This window comes from Glandiceps talaboti, chromosome 2 (assembly GCF_964340395.1).
Source record: "Glandiceps talaboti chromosome 2, keGlaTala1.1, whole genome shotgun sequence".
Taxonomy (NCBI): Eukaryota; Metazoa; Hemichordata; class Enteropneusta; family Spengelidae; genus Glandiceps; species Glandiceps talaboti.
The window spans coordinates 15,252,717-15,262,447 of record NC_135550.1 but is presented as its reverse complement, the minus strand read 5'-3'; the positions used below and the strand labels follow the sequence as shown (position 1 = coordinate 15,262,447).

The following is a 9,731-nucleotide window of genomic DNA, read 5'->3' as shown; positions in this document are numbered from 1 at the left end:
TTTCGGTTGATTTCCAGTAACACTCAAAAAGTTTTGTAAACACAAAAAATAATTACATGAACACAAATGTCAGTGGTCAAACTAGAGCAATACGATAGTCGATGCTTTCCGTCACATGGGTTGAGAAGTTAGGCGAGTAGCTCTGATGATAACACTGCTTACTGTTTTTTCTTCTCCGAATTCTCGTATCGTACGTACGTGTACACCACGTCTCCAGTTTAGTGTTTTGCTAAAGCTTAGTACGCTGTGTTTACGGTTATTATCTCGCCACTCCACGAGAAATTATTTCATCCAATAATCCAATGACTGGTGACTCCGAATACTGAAACAAAAAATCGAAAAACAGAGGTCGTTTTACACCATTCCACAGGAAATATTATATTTGCACCACCACAATCTCCTGCAGGACTCGACTGAACTTGATCACTTGAAGACTTGACTGGACTTGCCCAGCTTGTTGCACTGGTGACCAAAACTTTGTCCGCGACTGATTCCGTTGACTTTCTAGCGACAGAGCAAACAATTTTTCTCGCTGTGCTAAGTTGTAAAATATGTAGAAGCGTGATCAGATCGTCGGAAACTGTCAAAATACACGTATTTCAACAATTTTTAACATACAACAACTCTTTCACATTTCAAGGCAACCGCCATTGAAATGATATATGCGCATGCCCAGTTTGTATTTTGCCTGCTAGCCGTAGATGGCGGTATACAGTGTGCTTTGAAGGTACGTTAGGTTCGTTCAGGTACGTTGCGGTTTCCCCCATGTCGTTTTCCCCCCTGAACCGGACCGCTTTCAGGACGTTTGCATTCAATCCATGTGTAGAAGTTATTTTTACTAAACACAAAACAAAGCCAAGAAAAATAAATGTGAGCAAGTTTACAAGGACTAAAATGGTCATTTTTTCATGTTCGCTTTCAGCATAGACTTTTTGGTGAAAAAATGTACAATATCTGTAACCGGAATATATTTGTGACGGAATTCGAAATTGAGAAACATATAAATTTTATGTACTAACAAGTCTTGTTTATGCTCTCCAAACTTCATGATTGGTGGAAAAAGTCATGTGAAATGTTCTGTATTCGTCATACGTTTAGCATATATGATGAAGGAATCCCACGACTTAGTCGACTATTATTAAAGTCTGAATTCACTATTAAACAATTGCAAGCGTGCGCTGTAACAGCAATAGTTCAAACCACCTTGCTCTCTCTAATATTGATACCTCTAAATCTTATATTTTAAAAATTAAGTTGAACCTTTCTTGAGGATGGTAAAATATCAAATCCTAGTTCCGCTGCACAACTGTAAGAAAATAAAAGGGTTCCAAATCATAACACATCCAATAATAACAACAAATTCATGGGCATGTGTCCGGTCCGACATTGCGTTTTTGTATGAAAAAAGGATCTCTTTTTTTCGTAAGATCTGGTACGACAACAGTACTGATATGAAGTTTGGAGGTCTACGAAGAGTCATCCTATAATTACCCTTGTGGTTCAAGATGAAGGTCGAGAAACAACTCGTTTACATTTATTGCATTCTGTTTTCTTCATTTCCAAATATCAGGCCAATTGTACATGGTACATTGTGTGGACTAACCCGTTTTGCAATCCAGACAAACTGAAGGATGTTGTGCACATATTGATCAAGGGACGTGTAGTATTTTTACGATATGTTATAACATTTATTTTTAAACTGCCATCGGTAATTTTTCTTGTGCCATGGTATCAATTATGATTATAATGGTATAGAGGACATTTCAGTTAGCTTACCAATGGTAAACAAAAACACACTGTTTAACCGGAGATAGACAAAGATTATGGATAAATTTAAAGTTTCAATGAAGTGGACGGTAAGCCTTATACATTGTAATTCTGAATGTCCGTGATTTTAAAATCTATGAGTATATATATTGATCGACTCTGATCACCTGATCGATAAAAGATTCATAGTCTCCGTAAAAAACATCATAAGAATAATATTATGATCATGGCACAGCAAATTTCTGTTCGTTTTCCTCGCATATTCCGCATCGCGTCGGAATCGTACGTTCGTTCTTTCGTTCGACGGTAAACCACGAGTCGTCAAGATCGCGTTGCATGGACGTTCGAAGGGTAAACCACGTCTCGTTTGTCTCGTTATGTTGTTTTGTTGTTGTTTGGAACATCTTCTTAGTTACGGAGCAATACGACATTCCGTAAACTTTACTTTGCGTGTGTTCTTACAAACAAATATTGAATTATACAAGATGATGCCAACTTTTGTTGCCCGATATAACAGAGTTCAGCAGTTTGATATCCTCCAGCCTAAATGTCGATTTTGTGAGTAGATTCAAACTTTTGAAACGTATTTTTAGTCTGTAATTTAGATGACCCCCAAAAAAACACCACGCGTGTGAAATATCAATATTTTACCATATTCGATTCCATTGAAATGATCGTGAAACCCGGAAATTATTTTGATATATATATAGCGTGTCACACATTTCTTTGAAAAGTTCGGGTTCCCCGTAACTATTTATTATCATTATTTTGCAGTTGAAAATCGCATTTCAGTGCAAGAGAACAAATGGATGAAATACGTACCTTTGATACTAAAGGACGTACCAAGAAAGGCATCAAGTTTATTACGATGTGCCACTTGGAAAAGTGTGTTGACTGTAGTAAATAGAAAGATCCGTCGACTTTATAAAGGAGACAATCACTGGACTAACAACAATGTTGCAAATGAAGATATCATTGAAGGTCTCATACCATGTGGTGAGTAAGATGATAATAGATGACTGATGAATTCGATAACTTGAATTGAATTAATTATGACAGATTACACACCTGTATACATACCTTGGAAGGGATAACCTTTCCTTCTATATTCAACTGTTAAAACAGGGTGTACCAGTCTAACTAAATGTCAACTAACTAGAAATTGGCGAAAATAATTTTCCTCGTAATTAGGCCGACAAAGTACGTTCTTCGATTTCAAAACGTTAATAGGAAAGTACACTTTCTTGACAAACTATTTCTACTTATATTTTGCTTACAGGTGTGCACACAGTTGCACCGAACTCTTGGGAGACACTCAGTGAAATTCATAGTGGCAGATTCGCCAAAATTATGAAGATAAAAATGGCCGATAAGATAATGGCTGTGAAACAAGTCCATCTCAGTGACGAAATAGAACCAAATAACATCCACAACGAGTTGCAAATATTAAGGTAATCAAATATAATTTTTTTAATGTGAATGGGAGATTGAAAATGAATGCATGAAAAAACATCCTTGTGTAAATGTCAATGGTACGTACTCTTTGCTGTGTATCATTGTTTCATATAAATTATACAAGTTAACGATTTTCACCGGAGTCAATAAACAAACGATGTGATACGTCGACGTCGGCGATACAATACTTTTTCTGATGAATTCTTAGCAATGGACGACTGGAGTTGCTAAAAATGAACTGTAAGGATTGTACGCAATGATAATATTTTGACGGAATTGAAAAGTCACAATGAAATATTGCTCGAAATGTTAACGAAAGAAAAATAAGCTTAATGCCAAAATGTGAATTTTTGCTATTAAATTAGCCAGGAGCAGTTGTTATCGGACATTAAGTTTAGTTATTCACTGTTGTTTCTACTTCTCTTTCCTAGGGATATCACTAAAGATGGCAGTCGTCATTTCATTCACTTATTTGGAGTATCAACTGAGTTGTACACAGTATCGACTTTTATTAATTACATTCCAGGCGAACTTACTTTGCGACATATTATTTATGAAGACAGATTTGAGGTGAGTTATCAAATATTTTATTTGATATTGCTACCAACAAAATAACCTTACATTTTTCCTTTGTTGTCAAGATTTGCGATATGAATTATGTTTTTTATACAGTGTATATGTTTTACCTGCCAGGTTACTTACACGCAGAAGATTGGTTATGCTATTCAGCTTTGTCAGGCAGTGAATTACCTGCACAATAATCTCAAGATTGTACACAATGACATCAACCCACATAATATTCTGGTAAGTATACATTACTGTGAACTTGTAATGTTAGTGAAGACCAATGTAGTCATATGGAACAATTTTACTACTCGTACATAGCTTTCTTTATTTTTGTATATTTGTCTGTCTGTCTGTCTGTCTGTCTGTCTGTCTGTCTGTCTGTCTGTCTGTCTGTCTGTCTGTCTGTCTGTCTGTCCCGCTCTCTCCCCCCTCCCTCCCTCCCTCCCTCTCTCTCTCTCTCTCTCTCTCTCTCTCTCTCTCTCTCTCTCTCTCTCTCTCTCTCTCTCTCTCTCTCTCTCTCTCTCTCTCTCTCTCTCTCTCTCTCTCTCTCTCTCTCTCTCTCTCTCTCTCTCTCTCATCCTCTCTCTCTCTCTCCACCCACTGATTACATGTATTGTGCCAAACACTACACGGAAGCTATAATTTGCAAATTTTATGTTTCCATTATCATATTTTTGTAGAAGTTAATATTTTTACTTATATCGTTTCACAGGTCGATAATGATAAACTGCTGCTAAGCAACTTCAGTGTCTCTGGATATATTGGATCAAAAAGACACGTTGGTGACGGTACATTACAGTATATGGCACCAGAAGCAGTTATCCCCTTGACCAAGACTTTACGGTCAACCCTTGACGTGTGGTCTACAGCAGCCACCATCATCGAAATATTCACATCAGCAAAACCATGGCCGCTTGTAGATGATGACGATGAATTTAGATACGCCTTTCCAAAAGTCCTGAAACGAGGCTATGTTATATATCCTGAAGGACTGGAAGACATTGGTAGTTACAGTTTAGCTGACATTCTGTTACCATGTTTCAATGCACCAAATGGAAGACCTGCTGTCAAAGAACTTATTCCAAAACTAGAAGATTCCATTGTATTGTACGAAAATGAAATAGATTAATTATATAAGAAATTACTGTGAATATTTTGAATAAAAGATAGAAATATTAAAGAAGAATTGCCATATATCAAATAAGCTGATGTTATATCACCTTCTTTCAGTTGATTCAGTGGTTGTGTGTGTTAGATTAATGTTGTAGCTCCCTAAATGTCTAGACAACATCAATATTATTATTATTACCTCCCTCAGCTCAAGTTGTGATCGCCCCCTCTCTGTCTGTCTGTCTGTCTGTCTGTCTGTCTGTCTGTCTGGCTGGCTGGCTGGCTGGCTGTCTGGCTGTCTGTAAACTTAATAAGAAATATATATCATTCGGTAGCTATGTATAGTTCGAACCACATAGCTCTAGAAAATGATATGAGCACCGAGAACTCCAACAACTCTCCGTCCAACTCCATTTCGGAGTTCCCTGAGTGGGAACACATATTTCCAGAGCCAGGTCGACATATATACTGCTACCACATCACCAAGCATCGAGATGAAAATGAACGATAATGCATACGCTAACTGATTTCTCGAATAAACATTTCGATATTCATTTTTTCATGTTCGCTTTCATGAATAGACTTTTTGGTGAAAAAATGTGCAATATCTGTAACCGGATATCTGTGACGGAAATAGAGAAACATATAAATGTTATATACTAACAAGCCTTATCTATGCTCTCCAAACTTCATGATTGGTGGAAAAAGTCACGTGAAATGTTCTGTATCCGTCATACGTTTAGCATATATGATGAAGGAATCCCATGACTTAGAGTCAACTATTAACTTAAAGTCTGAATTCAAGCGTACACTGATACCTCTAAATCTTATATTTTAACAATTAAGTTGAACCTTTCTTGAGGATGGTAAAATATCAAATCCTAGTTCCGCTGCACAACTGTAAGAAAATAAAAGGGTTCCAAATCATAACACATCCAATAGTAACAACAAATTCATGGGCATGTGTCCGGTCCGACATTGCGTTTTTGTATGAAAAAGGGATATCTTTTTTCGTAAGATCTGGTACGACAACAGTACTGATATGAAGTTTGGAGGTCTACGAAGAGTCATCCTATAATTACCCTTGTGGTTCAGGATGAAGGTTTAGAAACAACTCGTTTACATTTATTACATTCTGTGTTCTTCATTTCCAAATATCAGGCCAATTGTACATGGTACATGGTGTGGACTAACCTGTTTTGCCATCCAGACAAACTGAAGGCTGTTGTGCACATATTGATCAAGGGACGTGTAGTATTTTACGATGTATTATAACATTTATTTTTAAACTGCCATCGGTAATTTTTCTTGTGCCATGGTATCAATTAGGATTATAATGGTATAAGCTTAGAGGACATTTCAGTAAGCTTACCAATGGTAAACAAAAACACACACTGTTTAACCGGAGATAGACAAAGATTATGGATAAATTTAAAGTTTCAATGAAGTGGACGGTATACATTGTAATTCTGAATGTCCATGATTGTAAAATCTATGAGTATATATATTAATCGACTCTGATCACCTGATCGATAAAAGATTCATAGTCTCCGCAAAAAACATCATAAGAATATGATCATGGCACAGCAAATTTCTGTTCGTTTTCCTCGCATATTCCACATCGCGTCGGAATCGTACCTTCGTTCTTTCGTTCGACGGTAAACCACGAGTCGTCAAGATCGCGTTGCATGTACGTTCGAAGGGTAAACCACGTCTCGTTTGTCTCGTTATGTTGTTTTGTTGTTGTTTGGAACATCTTCTTAGTTACGGAGCTATACGACATTCCGTAAACTTTGCTTTGCGTGTGTTCTTACAAACAAATATTGAATTATACAAGATGATGCCAACTTTTGTTGCCCGATATAACAGAGTTCAGCAGTTTGATATCCTCCAGCCTAAATGTCGATTTTGTGAGTAGATTCAAACTTTTGAAACGTATTTTTAGTCTGTAATTTAGATGACCCCAAAAAAACACCACGCGAGTGAAATATCAATATTTTACCATATTCGATTCCATTGAAATGATCTTGAAACCCGAAAATTATTTTGATATATATATAGCGTGTCACACATTTCTTTGAAAAGTTAGGGTTCCCCGTCACTATTTATTATCATTATTTTGCAGTTGAAAATCGCATTTCAGTGCAAGAGAACAAATGGATGAAATACGTACCTTTGATACTAAAGGACGTACCAAGAAAGGCATCAACTTTATTACGATGTACCACTTGGAAAAGTGTGTTGACTGCAGTAAATAGAAAGATCCGTCGACTTTATACAGGAGACAATCACCGGACTAACAACAATGTTGTAAATGAAGATATCATTGAAGGTCTCATACCATGTGGTGAGTAAGATGATAATAGATGACTGATGAATTCGATAACTTGAATTGAATTAATTATGACAGATTACACACCTGTATACATACCTTGGAAGGGATTCCTTCTATATTGAACTAGTAAAATAGGGTATAACAGTCTAACTAAATGTCAACTAACTAGAAATTGGCGAAAATAATTATCCTCGTAATTAGGCCTACAAAGTACGTTCTTCGAATCCAAAAACGTTAATAGGAAAGTACACTTTCTTGACAGACTATTTCTACTTATAGTTTGCTTACAGGTGTGCACACAGTTGCACCGAACTCCTGGGAGACACTCAGTGAAATTCATAGTGGCAGATTCGCCAAAATTATGAAGATAAAAATGGCCGATAAGATAATGGCTGTGAAACAAGTCCATCTCAGTGACGAAATAGAACCAAATAACATCCACAACGAGTTGCAAATATTAAGGTAATCAAATATATATTTTTTAAATGTGAATGGGAGATTGAAAATGAGTGCATGAAGAAAACATCCTCGTGTAAATGTCAATGGTACTTACTCTTTGCTGTGTATCATTGTTTCATATAAATTATACAAGTTAACGATTTTCACCGGAGTCCATAAACAAACGATGTGATACGTCGACATCGGCGATACAATACTTTTTCTGATGAATTCTTAGCAATGGACGACTGGAGTTGCTAAAAATGAACTGTAAGGATCGTACGCAATGATAATATTTTGACGGAATTGAAAAGTCACAATGAAATATTGCTCGAAATGTTAACGAAAGAAAAATAAGCTTCATGCCAAAATGTGAATTTTTGCTATTAAATTAGCTAGGAGCAGTTGTTATCGGACATTAAGTTTAGTTATTCACTGTTGTTTCTACTTCTCTTTCCTAGGGATATCACTAAAGATGACAGTCGTCATTTCATTCACTTGTTTGGAGTATCAACTGAGTTGTACACAGTATCGACTTTTATTAATTACATTCCAGGCGAACTTACTTTGCGACATATTATTTATGAAGACAGATTTGAGGTGAGTTATCAAATATTTTATTTGATATTGCTACCAACAAAATAACCTTACATTTTTCCTTTGTTCCCTAGATTCGCGATATGAATTATGATTACTTTTTTATATATGTTTTACCTGCCAGGTTACTTACACGCAGAAGATTGGTTATGCTATTCAGCTTTGTCAGGCAGTGAATTACCTGCACAATAATCTCAAAATTGTACACAATGACATCAACCCACGTAATATTCTGGTAAGTACACATTACTGTGGAGTTGTAATGTTAGAGAAGACCAATGTAGTCATATAGAACAATTTTACTACTCGTACATAGCTTTCTTTATTTTTGTCTATTTCTCTCTCTCTCTCTCTCTCTCTCTCTCTCTCTCTCTCTCTCTCTCTCTCTCTCTCTCTCTCTCTCTCTCTCTCTCTCTCTCTCTCTCTCTCTCTCTCTCTCTCTCTCTCTCTCTCTCTCTCTCTCTCTCCCCATCCACTGATTACATGTATTGTGCCAAACACTATACGGAAGCTATAATTTGCAAATTTTATATTTCCATTATCATATTTTTGTAGAAGTTAATATCTTTACTTATATCGTTTCACAGGTCGATAATGATAAACTGCTGCTAAGCAACTTCAGTGTCTCTGGATATATTGGATCAAAAAGACACGTTGGTGACGGTACATTACAGTATATGGCACCAGAAGCAGTTATCCCCTTGACCAAGACCTTACGGTCAACCCTTGACGTGTGGTCTACAGCAGCCACAATCATCGAAATATTCACATCAGCAAAACCATGGCCGCTCGTAGAGGATGACGATGAATTTAGATACGCCTTTCCAAAAGTCCTGAAACGAGGCTATGTTATATATCCTGAAGGACTGGAAGACATTGGTAGTTACAGTTTAGTCGACATTCTGTTACCATGTTTCAATGCACCAAATGGAAGACCTGCTGTCAAAGAACTTATTCCAAAACTAGAAGATTCCATTGTATTGTACGAAAATGAAATAGATTAATTAAGAAATTACTGTGAATATTTTGAATAAAAGATAGAAATATTAAAGAAGAATTCCCATATATCAAATAAGCTGATGTTACATCGCCTTCTTTCAGTTGATTCAGTAGTTGTGTGTGTTAGATTAATGTTGAACCTCCCTAAATGTCTAGATAGCATCAATATTATTATTATTACCTCCCTCAGCTCAAGTTGTGATCGCCCCCTCTCTCTATGGCTCTGTCTGTCTGTCTGTCTGTCTGTCTGTCTGTCTGTCTGTCTGTCTGGCTGGCTGTCTGTATGTCTGTCTGTCTGTCTGTCTGTATGTCTGTCTGTCTGTCTGTTTGTTTGTTTGTTTGTAAACTTAATAACAAATATATATCATTCGGTAGCTATGTATAGTTCGAACCACATAGCTCTAGAAAATGATATGAGCACCGAGAACTCAAACAACTCCCCGTCCAACTCCATTTCGGAGTT

At 36.6% G+C, this 9,731-nt stretch overlaps 1 protein-coding gene across 1 annotated transcript; it reads left to right on the top strand.

Moving 5' to 3' along the window:
- Positions 1–7,607: 7,607 nt before the first annotated feature.
- LOC144444627 (putative mitogen-activated protein kinase kinase kinase 7-like) lies at positions 7,608–9,273 on the top strand. The gene is made up of 4 exons (XM_078134124.1): positions 7,608–7,696; positions 8,134–8,272; positions 8,394–8,504; positions 8,857–9,273. Exons 1-4 carry the CDS (start codon positions 7,608–7,610, stop codon positions 9,271–9,273), a joined length of 756 nt encoding a protein of 251 aa, XP_077990250.1.
- Positions 9,274–9,731: the final 458 nt, after the last annotated feature.

Coding starts and splice junctions, on each gene's coding strand:
- LOC144444627 (XM_078134124.1), top strand. CDS start 7,608: ATGGCCGATAAGATAATGGCTGTGAAACAAGTCCATCTCAGTGACGAA. Junction 8,273..8,393: donor TTTATGAAGACAGATTTGAG/GTGAGTTATCAA, acceptor TTTACCTGCCAG/GTTACTTACACGCAGAAGAT. Junction 8,505..8,856: donor TCAACCCACGTAATATTCTG/GTAAGTACACAT, acceptor ATCGTTTCACAG/GTCGATAATGATAAACTGCT.